At 44.3% G+C, this 19,998-nt stretch overlaps 1 protein-coding gene across 1 annotated transcript in view; it reads left to right on the plus strand.

Annotated features, from left to right (window-relative positions):
• Crkl (CRK like proto-oncogene, adaptor protein) overlaps positions 1-19,998 on the plus strand; it is a 43,711-nt gene extending 23,713 nt beyond the window's left edge. Inside the window, exon 3 of the mRNA XM_008842240.2 lies at positions 18,658-19,998. Coding sequence (XP_008840462.1) covers positions 18,658-18,792 — 135 coding nt within the window. The 3' untranslated portion in view covers positions 18,793-19,998. The remainder of the gene's footprint in view (positions 1-18,657) is intronic.

Raw genomic sequence — 19,998 nt, forward strand, 5'->3', positions numbered from 1 at the left:
AAGAAGAAGGTATGGACAGTCGGGGGCCAATAAGAATGAGTGAGAGACTCATCCTGTGCTGAGGTCCACCTTTCTTTCTGTGGTCCATCTGTATGTTTTTCCTCCGGTGGCCCCTTGGACCCAGGCTGTCTTGGAACTCATAGGTCCCTCAGTTGTTGTTAGGGCCGAGTGCTGAGCTCCTGTGTCCACCATGAAGGTAGTCAATTGCCCCCCTATCTTCAAGGTTACCCTGGGCTCAGGGGGGAGCTCCTGGCCCCGACTTCCCTAGTCCCCTAGAGTCAGGACTGGGGTTATTTTCTTTTGAAGTCTGTTCAGCTTCTTCGGACATTCTCGAGCCCAATGTCCTCTCTCCTTGCAATAGGCACACTGGTCTTTATCCACTCGGGGCCTTCTTTTGTCTCCCAGGTTCCTACCTGGTCCTGGTCCTGTTCCCTGAACTACTGTGGCCAAAATTCGACTTAATTCTTTATTTCTCTTTTTCTCTCTCTTATCCTCTCTAGCTTCCTGCTCTTTTCTGATTCTGTCCTCTCTTTCAAAGTTTCTCTCTTATTATAGATTCTTTCAGCTTCTCTTACTAAGTCCTGTAAGGAGTACCCCTGAAGGCCCTCTAGCCGTTGGAGTTTACCACGAATGTCAGGAGCTGATTGCCCTATAAAGGCCATAAGAAGATCTGTCTGACGCTCCTGGGCTGTGGGATCAAAAGGGGCGTACATCCGATATTCCTCTATCAAGCATTTTAGAAACCCTGTGGGGGTTTCATTTTTTTCTTGGGTTATAGCACGTACCTTTGCCAAATTGGTCGGGCGCCTTCCAGCCCCTTTGAGACCCGCTAACAGAGTCTGGTGATAAAGACAGAGACGCTCCCTACCGGCCATGGTTTCAGGGTCCCAGTTAGGTCTGGTCAGAGGAAATCCTGTGTCCATTTTATTTGGGAGCAGAATGGGTCTCCCATCCTGCCTGGGGACATTTTTCCAGGCCTCCAGGATGACTCGCTGTCTTTCTTTTGTGGTTAGAAGGGCCGGAGGAGTTGCTGACAATCCTCCCAGGTGGGTTGGTGGGTGAGGAGAATAAACAGTTAGAGCTTGAGAATCCTGAGAAAAAGAGGGGTTATGAGTCTTCTAATTATACAAATCAGAGGCTGAAATAGGCCAGTACTGGATCTGATCTCCTATAGTTCGGAGGGAAAAAACCTGGGCAGTCCAGGTTCCATCAGAGGGCCCCCCCCATCCCTCCTTAAGCGGAGTCTGTTAAAGGAGGGGATTTGTCAGGTTTATCAAGGAGGGTTAGGGAAGCTTGGTCCTCGGGGAGGACTGGCTTTTACTTCTTCTCAGGGGCAGACTGAAGGGGCAGGAGGGAAGAAGTAAGACTCGGGAGCAGAAGGGACAGGAGGCCCCTGGTCAGTCTCTCCAGTTCCCCTAGGAGGTAGGAACAGCCGTGCCCAAGATGTGGGGTTCTGGGCTAAGTCTTCCCAGGTGACTAGGCCACCTGGTCCGGATGTCCGTGTGGTCCTGGGTGGAAAATGTATTCCTTAACCTGTAAGATAGTAGCAAGGTCAAAAGTCCTATCCCTTGGCCATCCTTTTTCAAAAGAGGGCCACACAGAGGAGCAGAGACTCTGCCACCTCTTTCGGACCTCCAATGATAAGTTGTGGGCCCGTTCCACGACCTCCTTCCAGTGTTTTAGAGTTAAACTTAAAGGGGTAGTTAGCGATTAACCCATAGTGGAGGTCACAGGAGAGGGGGAGAGTAAGAAGGAAAGAAAGAGAGAGAGAATATGCCACTCTAAATAATAATGACCAGTGGGTGTGCTTATGGACGAGTACCTAACGCCCAATTTTTCTTCTGTGGGGGACGTGAATTTATCTGGGATTCACGCCTGGGACCCCCTTATCCTTTTACGGGAATCTTTTAGCGGCGAGCACCCTATGGCTCTTATTTGCTCGACCCATGCCCGTGGGACTGTTTCAGTGGCCAGAGAGAGAGAAACAGAGAGGAGAGGGAGATACAGAAAAGCCGCCTTGTCTCCACCCGTGCGGGCAGTCGGGGTCCGCTAAGAGGGCTAAGATGCCTTTGGCTTACATCAGGGAGTAGCCCTGACCAGAAAACCTCAATTGTTCTTTTGCCTTTAATGGTCCCACCCAAAGACTCAGTCCTGAGAATAAAAGGAAGGAGGAAAGGAAAGTTTACAATACAGAGGAAAGTTTACAATACAGAGGAAAGTTTACAATACAGAGTATTGAGAAAATTACAAGACCAGACCTTCCTCTATGTAACTAACACAACCATCAAGCATACATACCACATTAAATCACATTTATGTGGACCGGTCCTTCTTTCATTCAGACTCACGCTGCACCCACCATTCTCACTTTTGGGATCCCTGAACACAGACACAGACAATACACAGAACAGAGAATTTCTTGGCGTGCACTCCTTAACTCAAGAACTGAAAGTACAGAGTGGGAGGGGAGTAGCCAAGCCAAACTCCCTTTTTCTCCCGGGGGAAGTAACACCGTCTTCCCCACTCCAGACCACTCCAGTCCCTAAGGCCAGAGTGTCAGAACCAGGGGCCTCTGGGCACGTCTGCCACTCCCACTGGTTTCCAGAATACAGACTTACAGGTCCTGCACAGGCACAAATGTTCAGATGGAACGTTCCCAGAACAGGAAATAACTGACAGACATTAAGACCAAGACAAAACACAAGACGTCCTTACCTCCTGCTGATCTGAGGAAATGGGTCTGGGGGCAACTGAATCCTGGACGAGCCCCCAAATGTAGGACCCCCAGACTGGGGTACCCAACGTCCGCAGGAGGCGGCACCCCAATAACTCAGTCCTCAGACCAGGAGATGCAACAAGCAAGAGGATTTAATCGTTTGCGCAGACGGGCTCCTGCCTCACTCGGAGAGAGAGAGAGAACAGCAGCCCCGAGCTCAGCTTACAGGTGACTTTTAAAGGCAAAAACCACAAACCACAACCGGCAGCAGTGGGAGGGGGCCGGCAGCAACCGGCAGCAGTAGGAGGAGGAAGTTTTGGGTGATGTCCGGCTTTGTGCACAGAGCATGAAAAGGTCAGCTTTGTCTCAGTAGTTAGGATTTTACATCTTACTTCCTTATACAGTTTCCCCGAATATTCTTCCTTTGCGGGGAGATTTGGTTTGATTCCATCAGTAGGATTCAGTTGCATTTATACTTCAGCCAGAGAAAGAAAGAAATCAGAGTAGGGACCAGGCAAGGAGGCATGCTGTAGTCCCTGCATTCAGGAGGCTGAGGCAGGAGGAATGGAAGTTTGAGGTCTGACTGGCTGAGCATACTTGCACCAGCTTTCCCATTTTCACACACACACACACCCTTGACTTCCTTTGCTTATGTTATCATCTAAAACTATTACGATAGTGATGCCTATCTGATCTTGTTAAAAAATTCTCTTGGGACTGTTGCATTTAGGTTATTAGGAAAAGTATTAAAATTAAACTGAAGAACACTGACACAAGTAGGGCAAAATGTTCCAGTAATTGAAACTTCTTTATTCCCCTTGGTGAAAAATGATGGCTTTGCTGAACTGTACTCCTTGAATTGTTTCCCAAATTTTGTAATTGTTGTTTTTCCTGGTAAAAATTATCTTTGGGACTGGGAATATAGCCCAGTCCTTAATTTGACTCCCAGCACCACAAAGTAAGTAAGTAAATAAATGAAACATTACTTTTGAAAAAGACTCCTTGCAAGCAGAGACAGGTCTAAAAGCTGATCTACTTTTAGCCATATCCCTTTGCTTCTTTTTAAGAAATGAGTTGATTTGTGACTTGTGTAACAGAAGTGAAGGTAATTTGTTCCCAGTCCTTGAAAACAGCAGAGCTAGCAAGGCCTGTAATCCCAGCTATTTGAGACTGGAGCAGGAAGATAACAAGATCAGGACCTGCCTGGGCTACAGGCCAGTTCAAGCCCAGAATGGGCAATTTAGGGAGATTTTGTCTCAAAGTTTAAAAAAAAAAAAAAAAAAAAAAAAAATGAAGAGCACTGGGATATAGCATGTTCAATGCCTGACAAGTGCAATTCTAATTTCAGTCTCCAGCACCAAAGAAAGAAAACAACAAAGCTCTCTAGAGGCCTCATTGACTCCCCAAAGGCTTCTGTGAACCAGGTCACATGCTACAGAAACGTTCTCAGATTTAGGGGAAGCAATATAGCCCTTTCCAAAATACCGTTTTGTTTTGTTTTTTTTTTCGTCTTTTTGAGACAGGATCTCCCTGTAGCCCCAGCTGACCTGAACTCACTATGTAGACCAAGCTGGCCTTGAACTCACAAAGATCCGTCTGCCTCTGCCTCCCAAGTGCTGGGACTAAAGGTGTGCGCCACCACGCCCAGCTTAATATTATTTTTTGTGTGTGTATGAGTGTATTGCCTGCATGTATGTGAGGTCAGAAGAGGATGTCAAATTCCCCTGGAACTGGAGTTAAGGACAGTTCGTAGGTAGCCATCATGTGGGTGCTGGGAATCAAACCTGGGTCCTCTGTAAGAGCATGCAGTCAGCGCTCTTAACTGCTGAGCCATCTCTCCAGCCCCTCCTTTTTTAAAGATTTAAATTTTAAGTATATGTATGGGGGAGGGTTGTGCATGTGACTACAGTGCCCTCAGAGGCCAGAAGAGGGTGTCAGACCTCCTCTGGTTTTCGAGTTATAAAGTAATTGTGAGCTGCCTGGTTTGGGTGCTGGGAACCAAATTTGGGTCCTCTCCGAGAACAGTAATAGGTACTCTTAACTCCTGTGCCATCCATCTCTCCAGCCCCCTAAAAGATCTTTAATCTTGGAGCAAGAGTGCTGTTGTTGCAACCTGTCTTAAAGAGTTGATATTTATCCATTCATATAACCAACTGATGGGATACATGTATCATGGTGCTTGCCACCTAGTGGAAGAATAGAGACAGAAAGCAGCAATGTGAACAGAGAGTAGGGATGAGGATGTGGGTAGATATTGGTCTGCAAAGGCTCCTGAAGGAGGGGATCCTTGAATTGAGTCTTGAGGGATAAAAAGAAGCTAGCTGGTTAAAGTGGGAATGGCAGAGAGAAAAGAATATGCTTGAAGGGGGCTGGAGAGACAGCTCAGCAGTTAACACTGGTTGTTCTTACAGAAGACCTGGGTTTGAATCCCAGCACTCACATGGTAGCCAACAACTGTCCATAACTCCAGTCCCAGAGGCTCCAACAGCCTCTTCTGACCTCCGAGGGCATTTCACGACACAGGTGCACTTACCTACATGCAGGCAATACATGCATACACATAAAAAATAATAAAATTGTTTTTTAAATGCTTGAAGGAACTTACCACTGAGCAGCTACCAGTAAGTGAGTACACTGAAAATGTTGGGTAAAGGGCCAGAGTGGCAAACGACAGAGCATGGGAAATAGGTTTTCATGTACTATAAAAGAGCTAAGTGAGGTGGGCATAGTGGTTCATGCCTTTAATCCTAGCACTGGAGAGGCAGAGGCAGGCAGATCACTGAGTTCAAGGCCAGCCTGGTCTACCTAGGGAGTTCTAGGACAGCTGGGGCTACAGGGAGACCCTGTCTCGAAAAGACAAAAAAAAAAAAAAAAAACAGTGCTAGAGAGATGACTCCATGGTTAAGAGCACTGACTGCTTTTGCAGAGGACCCAGGTTCAATTCCCAGCACCCATGTGGTGGCTAACAACCTTCTGTACTCCAGTTCCAGGGAATCCCATGCCCTCTTTCTGACTTCCTCAGACATTGCATGACATGGGTGCACTTACACACATGCAGGCAGTACACTCATGCACAAAATAATAATAAAATTAAAAAAAAAAAAGCTAAGTGAGCCAGGCATGGTAGCACCCGCCTTTAATCCCAGCACTCCAGAGGTAGAGGAGGCAGGTGGATCTCTAAGATGGAGGCCAACCATAGTGAGTTCCAGACCATCTGGGGCTACAGAGCCCTGTCTCAAAATCAACCACAAAGAAACTTCATTGCCTTCATTTTTCACAATTTCAGAGAATTTGCTTCCTTATTATTTTTTATTATAAGATTTTATTTTATATGTGTGAATATTCTGCCCAAATGTATATGCACCACATGTGTGTGTGGTCCCTGCAGAAGCCAGAAGAGGGGCAAATCCACTGGAACTTGAGTTACAGATGATTGTGAGCTGCCATCTGGGTCTTGGAAACTGAACCTAGGTCCTCTGGAAGAGCAGAGAATACTCTTAACTGCTGAGCCATCTCTCCAGCCTCTCATGATTTTAAATTCTATGGCAAATGCTTGATTTCCCTATAAAAATGCTCTCATATTCTAGTTTGCTTTCCTGACTAAAAAGATAGGGAAGAGCCAAGTGCCATGGTATACACAACCAGCACTTGGAGGTAGAGACTGGAGGATCAATAGTTGAAGATCATCCTGGGCTGTGTGAATAGGCCCTATCTTAAAAGAGGAAGTGGGGCAGTCAGCAGAGAATTTCTTACCGTTGTCAAAATTGTACTTAGTTTTGGGTACACGCACTCATGAGTGTTTGCTGTATAAAATTAGTATCTAAGTATCTAAATGGAACTTCAGTCACATACCATATGGCATAGGTTAAGAAAACAGCAGTGAGGGTATGGTACAGTTGGTAAAGTGCTTCTTTTGCAATGAAGACCTGATTTTGACCCCCCAGAACCCACATAAAAAGCTGGGAGTGAATGTTAGCACCTATAATCCCAGTGATGGTGAGATGGGAGGCAGAGACAGGTAGATTCCTGGTAGCTTGCTGGCTAGCCTACTTGGTGAAGTTCCAGGCCAGTGAGAGACCTTGTCTCAAACCAAAGGTGAAAGAGACCTGAGGAATGACACCCAAGACTGTCCTGACCCCCACACACATACACACACACACTCAAAAAAACAAACCCACGGTTGGTGACATGACCTGGTGTAGTCCGTAGGAGTCAGTAGAATGGATTCTGTGGATAGAGAGTACCAGTGTCTCAAACTTCAAGTGATATCTAAAGTGATTCAGAATAGACTTGGTATAAATAAAGAAGAGAAATTCAAATTATAATATCCCCTAAAGCATTAATCCAACCATCTTCCTAATGCTTTTAGCCTTCTGCAGTTGTCTGCTCCACTGGCCTTCCAGTTTTGACCTGGATTCGTCCTAAGATGTTCAGTCCTTCGGCAAGGTTTATTGGCTGCTTATGAAGATGACAGACTAGCAACTTGAGATACAGTAGTGAACAAAACTCTTCTGTCCTTATGGAAAGGTTTTACAAGGTGATTTGGTTCTGAAACAGTTTACAGCCAGCCATATCCTGTTTTTGTAGCCTCATGTTTGGTTTGATTTTGAGATGGTCTTCCTGTGTTGCCCAGGCTGGTCTTGAAATCCTGGGCTCAAACCATCCTGCATCTCAACTTCCCTAGTAGTCAGTACTACAGGTATAAACCACCATGCCCAGCCTCAGTCCACCATGCCCAGCCTTGGGGGTTTTGTTGGGGTTATGTGGGTGGCCCTACTGATGGTCCTCTTGAATTTTTTTGTCTTGTTAAAGTTGTCTATACATTTCTCTTGAATCTTTTGTAACCCTGAGTATGTCATCTAGCCCACTGATTATCCCTCCTGTTTCTTGTTAACCATTTCACCAAAAGGTTAAAAGGTTTTGTTCTTGATTTTTTTTTTTTTTTTTTTTTTTTTTTTTTTGTGGGGGTTTTGTTGGGGCGGGGTCCCCCTGGCACCCCCGGCGGACCGGAACCTCGTTGTGTAGCCCGGCCGGGCCTCGACCTCCCAGAGACCCCCCTGCCTCTGCCTCCCAAGTGCTGGGATTAAAGGTGTGCGCCACCATGCCCGGCTATTCTTGATGGTTTTGGTTTTATTTATTTATTTTTTTTATTTTATATTTTTTTTTGTCTTTTTGAAACAGGGTCTCCCTGTAGCCCCACCTGTCCTGGAACTCACTATGTAGACCAGGCTGACCTTGAACTCACATAGATCCGCCTGCCTCTGCCTCCCGAGTGCTGGGACTACAGGCGTGCACCACCGTGCCCAGCTTGTTTTGGTTTTTTTGAAATAATATCTCACTAGATAGCCCCAGCTGACCAGGAACTTGCTATGTAGACCATCCTAGGTTGCCCTTAATTGTACAGGGATCTACCTGCCTCTGCCTCATGAGTGCTGAGATTAAAGACATGTATCACTCCACCTGGCTGGGGTTTTTTAATTATTTTTCTTAGCTGGGCATGGTGGCGCATGCCTTTAATCCCAGCACTCGGGAGGCAGAGGCAGGCAGATCTCTATGAGTTCAAGGCCAGCCTGGTCTACATAGTTTCAAGACAGCTGGGGCTACAGGGAGATCCTGTCTCAAAAAGACCCAAAAAAAAAAAATTTTTTTTTTCTGTGTATTTGAATGTTTTGCTTACATGTATATAAGTGCACACATTCGTGCAATACCCTCACCAGAAAAGCATGTCAAATCCCCTGGAATTGGAGTTAATAGGCAGTTGTTAGATGCCAGGTCCTCTGCAAGAGCAGCTCGTACTCTTAACAGCAGTTAAGCCATCTCTCCAGACCCCTGTTTTTTGTTTGTTTTTTAATGCAGGATCACTATGGCCTCAAATTCAACTATGCAACTGAGGATGACCTTGGGCTTCTGATCCTCCTGGTTCCACCTCCCAAGTGCTGCGATTATAAGTAAACATATTATACCAGGGTTTATATGGTACTAAGGGTCACATCCAGGGCTTCATGCATGTTAGACAAACAATACCATCACCAATCCTTACCAAAGGTTTTATAAATAAACACTTAGATTTTTATATTAATCTTCTCTTCTGATAACCTTCTCTTTGCTAATCACTTCTAGGGTTTTGTCCAGGTTAGAATTTGCCATTTTCCCTATTTTGACAGAAACCAAGAAATTTGACCATTCCTAGATACGCCACTGTCTTCTGATATACTTTCTCTGTGGCAGAAGAGTCTTGGACTCTTAGTCCTGCTTGCCTGTGTGTTTGGACAATATTTAAATAGTCAGTCTGTCCTTTTACTATTTATTTTTTGAGACAGAATTTTATGTATAGCCCAGGCTGGCTGTAAATTCACTGTGCAGCTGAGAATGACCTTGAATTCCCAGGTGCTGTAATTACAGGTGTGTACCACCCTACTGGTTTATCATGTTCTTTTTATGATTCTTTTATGATATCTATGTAAACAGCCCAGACTTGCCTTAAACTTTTGAGGCTCCTCTGGCCTCTGCCTCCTAAGTGTTGGGATCACAACAGTATGCCATTGTGCCTAGCTTACTTATAGCAAAGTTTCTTTGCTGCTTCTGCTGACTGAGATGAAGCAGTCTGCAAAGCATATTGAGGTTTCAGTAGTGCTGGTTGCATTTTTTTAGTCTCTCAGAGATCATCGTTAATTCCAGTGGCTGGATGACCACATTGTATTGGTCCTGTCCACAGGTTTATAAAGCACCTGATATAGCCCTGGAGGTCTGTACAAGGCCACAGCTTCCTAATGCAATAAAGCTGCTTTCTCTCACCTCTGACACATTTCAGCAATGTGAAGCCTTTTCCCTATGGCTTATCAGTGTCCACAAGCTAGTATTCACTATAAGAACCTTGTGCATGTTGGTGCTATGGTAGGGTGTAAGTGTCTTAGCTTGGTTTTTGAGGTAGTTCTCACCATGTGGCCCAGGCTAGTCTTGAACCCTGTGGAGTAGCTGGTATTACAGGCGCCCATTTTTTCCTTCTGTCTTTGATGGTATGTCAGCTCTCCTTTGTAGCACCTAGTTTTAGAAGGTTTTTTTTTTCTTTTTCTTTAATATTCCTTTAATACCAAGGATAACTTTTTTCCTTGGTCACAATACCTTTTCAAAAGTAAGAATCTTGGGGCTGGAGAGATTGCTAGGCAATTAAGAACACTGACTGGCCAGGCTTGGTAGCACAAGCCTGTAATCCAAGCACTTAGGAGGCAGAGGCAGGTGGATCTTTGTGAGTTCAAGGCCACCCTGGTCTACATAGTGAGTTCCGGTCTACATAGTGAGTTCCAGGACAGCTCGGGCTACAGGGAGACCCTGTATCAAAAAGACAACAACAACAAAAAAAACACTGACTATTCTTGTAAAAGACCCAGGTTCGAATCCCAGCACCCACATGGCACTAAGAACTGTCTGTAACTTAACTCCAGTTCCAGGGAATCCGACAGTCTCTTCTGTTCTTCGAGGGCACTGCACAACATGGGTGCACTTACCTACATGCAGGCAATACACGAATACACATAAAATAAAAATAATAAATAAAATATATTTTTTTTAAAGTAAGAATCTTACCTGGCATGTCACTACTATAGTAACTGCCCTAGGGAAGATGAAGCAAAAGGATTGAAAGTTCCAGGCCAGCCTGATTACAATAGTGAATTCCAGGCTACTCTGTGCTGCATATGCATTGTGAGACCCTTGTTCAGAAAGAAAAAAAGGGAGTGTTTGTGCGTGTGTCATGACAAGCCTATAAACTATAGCCAAGCCTATATAGTCTATAGCCAAGGCTGATCTCAAGAGTGAAGCAACCCTTTTGTATCAATCTGGAGTTCTAGGTATGAGCCATCATAAAATTCTTTAAAGTAGCTGCAGAGGTTGCTCAGCAGCTATGAGCACTGGCTGCTCTTACAGAGGACGTAGGTTTGGTTCCCAGCACCCACATGTTGGCTACCACCTGTCCTTAAGTTCAGTTCCAAGGGATCTGCTGCCCTCTTCCAGCCTCAGCAGATGCCAGGCATGTGCATGGTATACTTATATACATGTAGGCAAAATACTCATACACATAAAATTAAATAAAAATCTAAGAAAAGAAAAAAAAATCCTTTAGGGGGCTGGCAAAATAGCCCAGAGGGAAAGGTGCTTGCCACCAAGCCTGCCAGCCTGCCTGGGAGCTATATGGCAAGAGAAAACCAGCTCCTAGAAGCCGCTCTTAACCACCACACATGTGCTGTGGCATACACAGACACAGACACACACAGAAATAAAATGAAATTAAAAAGTTTTTAGGCCAGGAGTGGTGGTGCACACCATTAATCCCAGCACTTGGGAGGCAGAAGCAGGCGGATCTCTGTGAGTTCAAGGCCAGCTTAGTCTCCATAGCGAATCCAGGCCAGGTAGTGCTACAGGGAGACCCTGTCTCAAAAAGATAAAAAAAAAAGTTTTTTAAATTTTATTTTATTTTTAAGTATTTTATTTATTTATGTGTATGAGTGTATTGCCTGCATGTATGTGAGTGCACCTGTGTCGTGCAATGCTGAGGAAATCAGAAGAGGGCTTTGGATTCCCCTGGAAATGGAGTTAAGGACGGTTTGTAGCCGCCATGTGGGTGCTGGGAATTGAACCTGGGTCCTTTGCAAAAGCAGTCAGTGCTCTTAACTGCTGAGCCATCTCTCCAACCCTAAATTTTATTATTTTTTAATGTGTATGAGTGTATTGCCTGCATGTGTATAAGTTGTTCAATGCCCAAGGAGGTCAGATCCCCTGCAACTGGAGTTAGGGATGATAGCCACCATGTGGGTGCTGGGAACCAAACCTAGGTCCTCTGCAAGAGCATCCAGTGCTCTTAACCACTGAGTCATCTCTCCAGTCCCATAAAAAACATTTTAGAATTCTAGAAGGCTGTCATTTTTGGAGGATTTTTCCCCAAAGGTGGGACCTCACTATGTTGTCCAAATTTACCTTGAGCTCCTGAGTCAAGATTCTACTTCAGCCCTCCTAGTGGGACTGCAGGTACCTGCCGCATTGCCCAGCTGGTTCTAATTTTTTCGTGGTAATATTTAGAAATAATTCTCTCTCCTTCCTCCCTCCCCTTCTCCCTTCCTCTCTTTCTCTTTTTCTGTTTTTTTTTTTTTTTTTTCTTCTGGTGCCAGGGAATTGAGGGCACAGGGCCTGTGCATGCTAAGCAAGCATTCCACCATTGAGCTACATCCCCAGCCTAGGTTTTGTGTGTGTGTGTTTAGAGACAGGGTCTCATGTCACTCAGGGTGGCTTTGATTATACCTAGTTGAGGAAGGCTTGAACTCAACTCCTGATCCTCCTACCTCCCAGGTGTTTCGACCACACTCTGCTCCCTTGTTCTTTTGTTTTGTTCACAAGTTTTTTTTTTTAATTGTGTATGTGTCTATATGTCTGTGGCTATGTGGCTATGTGCATGTGAGTGCAGATGCCCATGGAGGTAGAAGATGACATCAGATCTCTGGAACTGGAGTTGGGTGGTTGTGAGCTGCCTGACGTGGGTGCTGAAAACTGAATCCTGGTCCTTTGCAAGAGGAGTACAGGCTCGCCATCTTCCCCAGCTCCTTGTTTTGTTTTTTTGAGAGTTTCTCACTGTATAGCCCTGACTGGCCTGCAACTCACTTTGTAGATGAGGCTGACCTTGAACTCACAGAAATCTACCAGCCTCTATTTCTCAGGTGCTGAGATTAAAGCACCATGTGTGCACCATGACACACAGCCCATTTTTTATGGGCTGGGTCTAACTGTGTAGCCCTAGCTGGCCTGGAAGTCACTAGGTAGACTATACTGACCTCAGATTCACAGATCTGCCTGCCTCTGCCTTCTGAGTGCTGTGTTTAAAGGCATGTGCCACCATGCCTGGCCCCAAGTATGTGTGTGTTTGTTTGTTTGTTTGTTTGTTTGTTTGTTTTTTACATTTATATTTGTGTAGGTGTGTACAACTTTCAAGAGTCAGTTCTCTCCTTCCACCATGTGGGTCCTGGTAGTTGAATTCAAATTGTCAGGCTTGGTAGCAAGTGCCTTCACCCACAGAGGCTCTTTCCACCCCAGGTTCTCATACATTTAATAATTTCTTTTCCTACTAGTAAATCATCATTGGGTTATAAATCAGAAATAATTGTTTCTTGAAGGTTTTTGTTGACCTGGGAAATAATTTGCACGGTCTGTAAAGTACTTACACACAAGCACGAGGGTCTGCATTTGATTCATAGAACCCATATAAAAAGCCAGGTGTGGTGGCATACACTTGTCATCTTAGTGCTAGGGAAATGAAAGCAGGCAGATTCCTGGGGTTCACTAGCCAGCCAACCTAGCCTAATTGATGTGCCTCGGGTCCCAGTGAGAGACACCCCCCCCCAAAAAAAAATGTATGGTGTCCAAGGAACCACACCCAATGTTAACATACACACATACTCAAAAAGCGGAGAGGTGGTTTCTCTTAATGTGTAGTTAGTACGAGAATACCTGAAATTGGGGCCTACTGTATTTTAGACAAGGTTTGTCCTAACCTGGTCATTATGCTGGTCTGTTTTCTATATTTAGGAATAGCTATTGCTAAAGAAGGATCACCAGGGGCTAGAGAGATGGCTCAGAGGTTAAGAGCATGGACTGCTCTTGCAGAGGACCCAGGGTTCAATTCCCCACACCCACATGGCAGCTATGAACCATCCTTAACTCCAGTTCCAGGGGAATCCAAAACCCTCTTCTGACCTCCGCGGCATTGCACAACATGGGTGCACTTACCTACAGGCAGGCAATGCACACATACACATAAAATAAAATATTAAAAAATAATTTAAAAAAAAAAGAAGGATCAACAGCCAGGAGCTTCACATTACATTGTGTTCCTTTTGAGGCAGGTGGCACCAGCGTTGTTTTACACAATTAGAATTTAAGATTTATGCAATTTGCAGATAGTCTCACAGGTAGTGTATAGCAGAGCTCTGAGACTTTAAAAACTTATTTTGTTTGTATCTTTTGCCTGCATATATGTAAGTGCACCTATATTATTCAGTGCCCACAGACACCAAAAGAGGGTGTTGGATCCCCTGAACTGGAGTTAAGGACAGGTGTTAGCCACTATGTGGGTGCTGGGAATGGAACTTGGGCCCTCTACAAGAGCAACCAGTGCTCTTAATCCCTGAGTCACCTCTCCAGCCTCCACTTTTTTTTTTAAAGATAGAATCTCACTGTAGGCAATCCTGCTGCCTTGGCTAACTGTGTGCTAGGATGACAGATGTGGGCCACCATTCTTTTTTTTTTTTTCTTCGGTCTTTTTGAGACAGGGTCTCCCTGTAGCCCGTGCCCTGCTGGCCTCAAACTCACAGAGCTCTGCCTGCCTCTGCCTCCCAAGTGCTGGGATTAAAGGCATGCACTACCATGTCCAGCTGGACCACCACTCTTGATTGGGTGTTTGTTGTGTATGTACTTGATGGGACACACACATGCCACAGCATACATGTAGAAGTCAGAGGACACTTTATGAAGTTAGTTCTCTTCTTCCAACTTTATGTAGGTTCCTGGGATCAAACTCATGTCATCAGACTTTTGTGGCCAGGACCTTGACTTGCCAAGCCATCTCTCCAGCATTGTGGTTTTATTAAGCATTTTGCAATAATTAATGAGCATCTTTTCATTTACCTATTGATTATTGGTTTATCTTCTTTGGAGTGATACCTTTTCAAGTTCTTTGTTCAGTTACTGTGTGTGTGTATGTAAAAGTGTGGAGAACAGGTCATTGTCCAGTGTCTCCCTCTATTATTTTTCAGCTTTCTTGAGGCAGAATCCTTGACTGAACCTGGAGCTCACCAATTGTCTGGCCAGTGAACTTCAAGGATCTACCTATCCTTACCCCTACCCCAGTGCTGACATGTACCATCACACCCAGTTTTTTCATGAGTACTGGGCGTGGTGGCATTTTCCTTTAGTCCCAGGACTTGGGAGCTAAAGGCAGGTGGTCTACATATCAAGTTCCAGGCCAGCTGGGGCTACAGGGAAACCCTGTCTCAAAAAGAAAAAACGGGTTTTTGTATCTAGGCAGTGTGGCACATACCTTTGATCCCAGCACTCCGGAGGCAGAGGCAGGTGGATATCTGTTAGTTTGAAGCCAGTCTGGTCTACATAGTGAGTTCCAGGCCAGCCCAAGCTACACAGTGTAAACTGGTCTCAAAAAAAAAAAAAAAGTTTGGGTTTGTTTTTGGTTTTTTTGTTTTTGGTTTTTGAGGGAGTATCCTAAACTGTAGCTTAGGCTGGTCTAGAACTCACTGTGTAGACCATACTGCCTTCAAATTCATGGCACTCTTTCCATCTCAGCCTTCCAAATATAGGCATGACAAGTGTGGACCACTATGCCTGGCTTTCCTAGGTACTTTTATATGTTACTATAAATTGAGTTGCTTGCTTCATTGTATATGTTGTTCTTGTACCCTGCAACTCTGCTGAATTTCCTACTTTCGTATCTTCTATGTGGAAGTGTTGAGTTTCTATATATAGAATCCTATTATATATGGATAGAAATATTTTTTAGTATTTGAGATAGGATCCTGTCAACTTCAGGCTTCCCTCAAACTTGCTATGTAGCCCAGGCTGCCCTCGAACTCTTGGTGAGTCTCCGGATTATAGGTGTACACCACAGTGCCTGGCTTGGACCTCCAGAAAGAACCAAGAGAAACTACTTCTAACTCTGTTTCTTGCATCACAACATACTGGCCTTTAGTGCCTTTGAACCCTACCCTAAAGTGAAATCTCTGTATTGCCATAAGAGGTATTACTCAGTGACCTGACCTCTTGAGAATCAGGTTATTGCCTTGAAGGAGAATGGTAATTTGAAGGAAAAGACCAAGTCTGCAATATTAAAAAAACAAAACAGGTAGCATTCAGTTGTGGATGAGAGTCCATGAGACCATTTGACTGCTACCCAGGGGCTTGGGCTCTAAGCCTTTCTGGCTCCAGCAGCTTTGATTCAGATACTGGCACATAGAGCGTAAAATGATTAGGATCCAAGCAGCTCCATGAGGGCCTATGTTTCTGTTCTGCCTTTCCAAGGCTTGACACAAAGGCATTCAATATTTGTTGAATGACTAAGTAAATGAAAGCCACAAATAGGTGAAACCTGCCTGTGATAGTGAATAACTAATGGGTTTTTGCTTTTAGATATTCTTGAGATTAGACCCCTTTGGGAAAACTATATTCAGTGAAAGCTAAGAATCCTTCCTTCAATGAAAACCAACCCCATAACATACACATTTACATATATTTTTCACATACTTCCAGGATGTTATTTGATCAGAGACCCCTTCACACCACCTAGGTTAGAACCTCTGATTCCAGTGTAACCATTGCTCCCCTGATCAATTTTTTAAAAATATTTTATTTATTATTTTTATTTTATGTGCATGCATGTATTGCCTGCATGTAGGTAAGTGCACCTGTGTCATGCAATGACCGCGGAAGTCAGAAGAGGCTGTTAGATCCCCTGGAACTGATTTTTTTTAATTATATTTTTTTTTATGTGCATGCATGTATTGCCTGCATTGTAGGTAAGTGCACCTGTGTCATGCAATGACCGCGGAAGTCAGAAGAGGCTGTTAGATCCCCTGGGACTAGAGTTAGGGACAGTTGTTAGCTGCCATGTGGGTGCTGGGATTCAAACCCAGGTCTTCTGTAAGAACAGTCAGTGTTCTTAACTGCTGAGCCATCTCTCCAGCTTCCCCCCCCTCATTGATTTTTATTGAACCTTGAGACCAGAATGCCTATGTGAGGAGTAGAGGCTGATTGTGGCAGCAAAACAGTGCTGTGACAACCAGACCCTTTTGGGCCTTAATTGCTCTTTGAATCAACTGATAAAAGAGGCAGGCAGATCTCTGTGAGTTCAAGGCCAGCCTGGTCAACGTAGTGAGTTCCAGGACAGCTGGGGCTACAGGGAGACCCTGTCTCAAAAAGAACCCCCCCCCCAAAAAAAAGTTAAATGATAGCTGGGCGTGGCACACGCCTTTAATCCCAGCAGTTGGAAGGCAGAGGCAGGCAGATCCTCTGAGTTCGAGGCCAGCTTGGTCTATAGAGTGAGTTCCAGGCAGCTGGAGCTACAGGGAGACCCTGTCTCAAAAAGATAAAAAAAAAAAAGTTAAATGATAGGATTATTCCCAGGATACACTCTGGACAGAGAAGTATAGCCATAGGAAGCTACTGCTAGCAGCCAGAAGTGCCTTCTTGCCATCATCTTCACTAGACACAAAGGGGCCAGCTGTTGATCTTAGTATGTGTGCTTAATTTTATGTTATGTATGTGCTAGAGGTCGAATCCAGGGTCATGTGCATGTGTTCTACTATCACTGAGTAATATACTACCTTCCCAGCCCCCATCTCCATTTTTGGAGACAAGGTGATACTCAGGCTGCCCTCAAATTCCAAGGCAGAAGTGGGCCTTCCTGTCTTTTTCCAAGTAACTGTACTTTGCCCAGCTGAAGAACATTCCCATTAGAAAGGGTGCCTCTTGTCTGTCTGAGGAAGAAAAGGCTCTAAATCAGTAGAGGGGGAAGAAAAACGGATGAGGAAGAGTTGAACCCGAGGCCTCATATACACTAAACAAGCTCTCAGCCACTGAGTTGTACTCCCAGGCCTTTGTTTTTTATTTTGTTTGCTTGTTTAGGGTCTAGTCTCAAGCAGTCCAGGCTGGCCTTAGATTTACAATGTAGCCCAATCCTAATCCTTTTACCCCTACCTCCCGAGTGCTGAGATTATAGGTGTATGCTGCCACCATATCAGAACCCTGTGGGTTTTGTTTTCCTAGGTTAGCTTCAAGTTTCAGATCTTCTGAGTAGTTGGGATTATAGGCACGTGCTACCATGTCTGGGTTAATTTAGAGTTAGTGTGTATAGCCTCCAAATACTAAATACACCCATATATAAAGATAATATTTACACTTTTTTGTATGTTTGTTTCTTTGAGACAGAGTCTCACTTTGTAGAACAGGCTTGCCTGGTACTCAGTGTATGGACCAGGTTGGTTTCAAATTCACAGTAATTCTTTTTTCCCTTCCAAGTGCTCTTGCAGAGGACTCAAGATTGGTTACCAGAACCCACCAATATCAGGTGGTCCAGCTCCAAGGGCACCCGCATATACCCACACACAGACAAAAATAAATCTTTAAGAAACCCCAAATAGGCCTGGCATGGTGGTGCATGCCTTTAATCCCAGCACTTGGGAAGCAGAGGCAGGAGGCTCTCTGTGAGTTCAAGGCCAGCCTGGTCTACATAGTAAGTTGTAGGCCAGCTGGGGTTACAGGGAAGACCCTGTTTCAAAAAGACCAAAGGGAAAAAAAAGAAATCCCAAATAATAATAAAAGTAAAAAAGGGGATGAGGCTGTAGCTCAGAGGTGAGCACTTAGTCATGCAGAAGGCCTCATTCCCTGTAACAGGGAAGGGTTGAGGGGGCAGGGGGCATGTGCTCCCAGCCATTCTTCCTATGTTGCTCTGACCCATCTCTGCAGAAAGCAGTAGTTTCTTATTCATGTGCTCTGTAGTGTTGACTTCAATTCTTTACCTATATATACAGCTTTGTTGGTGTCTAACATGTTCAACAAGCATCTGTGACATCTGGACTGTGGAATGTTTATTGTCTAGCCTGCAGCAAAGATGGAAGTTCCTTAAGCATAGGAACTAACTTTCATTTTTCATGCAATAAATGTTCTATAAATCTTATTAAATTGAGTAGAATCGTGTGGAAAGTATCCTGTAAAAAACACTAGAATTCCAGGTTAAGTGAGGTGAGTGTTGAGGCAGTTTTCAGTGCCTGGCACTCTTTTTCTCTACCTTCCCAGTGTTTCCTTCATCTGTTATTTTATTTGCTTTTATGAGCTTTTGTGGGAGGGGGATTGTCAAGCATTACTAATTTTGCCTTCTTTCTCTGTCCCTACAGGTTGGTGACATTGTGAAAGTTACAAGGATGAATATAAATGGCCAGTGGGAAGGCGAGGTGAATGGGCGCAAAGGGCTTTTCCCCTTTACACATGTCAAAATCTTTGACCCTCAGAACCCAGATGAAAACGAGTGATTGCTGCTGCCATTTCCTGCTGCTTCGTTGTTCTGCCTGTCATAGTCTCCTTTGAAGTGGGAAAGCATTCTCTCATAAGCAAGTTACACTGTGCTGCTGACGTCCAGTTTTCTGTATACTGGCGGTCTCATACACATTTGGAATGCCTACAGCAGCTGCCACTTGGTGTTTGTATCATAGTCACATTGTCAGAGAGTAGCTGGTTTTAGAGTTCTTCTGGATTATAAACTGGAAATGCTGTTGGAAGCACACAGAGAATTTCACACAGAAAGGGTCCTCCTTCTCATCACTGCCCTGTTTGAACTTGGGACAGTTTCTCTCATGTTCACATTAGAAAGCTTGAGCTGTAAGATCATGCCTGTTGCTGTTCCACAAAGTAGTGGTTTTGCCACCAACTTGTTTTTCTTTGGACAACAGAGGAAGTAAACCTCAAGAAAGTTCTATCCTGAGCTCCTGAAATCTGGCTTTTCTTTCACTTTCTTTTATTTTTGGAAGACTAAAAGTTGAGTGTTCTGAACAGAGTTTTAAATAGCAGGATGGATTTTTGTGGTAGTCCAAGCAACGAGACATGTCCCTGAGCTTCCAAACTGAAGCTGCTGTAACTAAAGGACTATGAAAAGATACTTTGAAGTGGAGGCCTTTATTGTTTTGGTTGCCCACAGTACCTTGTTTTACAGGTAAACAACACACAAATCAGTAGTCCTGGTATGTCATACTGTGTATGTAGCCTGGGTTATTTTTCCCCCAGAAGCACCAGAGTGAGGGTGTGATTTGTGAAATCTGTTGCTTTCATTGCTTGTCAAGACAGGACTAGAAGGGGATGAAGCACTTGGCCAGTTTTCTGTCCAGCTTTTCAATGAATGCACCCCCTTTAAGAAGTCAAATTTGTTTTAAAAAATGAGGTCTATAGAATTATTGAATTCACTAATTAGATTCAATCATTTTCATTCACTCACTGAAGCCCACTCAGCCTTCCCCATCTAGACCCAACTTCTCCAGGCAACTGGAAAGTGATGGTGCTGCCTGTTACTAGTTCCATAGTCTAAGCATCTATAGTGCTTCTGAGCAAAGAAAATGCAGGCTCTGGAATTTAGTAGTGAGTAGAGAAAACTCTTAACCAGTATACTATTAACCATTTATCAGTTTGTTGATGTTGAAGCATTGCCCTGTTAGCTAAAAAAAAAAAAAAAAAAAGTATTTTATATA

Source organism: Nannospalax galili, unplaced genomic scaffold (genome assembly GCF_000622305.1).
Source record: "Nannospalax galili isolate Female #2095 unplaced genomic scaffold, S.galili_v1.0 scaffold321, whole genome shotgun sequence".
Taxonomy (NCBI): Eukaryota; Metazoa; Chordata; class Mammalia; order Rodentia; family Spalacidae; genus Nannospalax; species Nannospalax galili.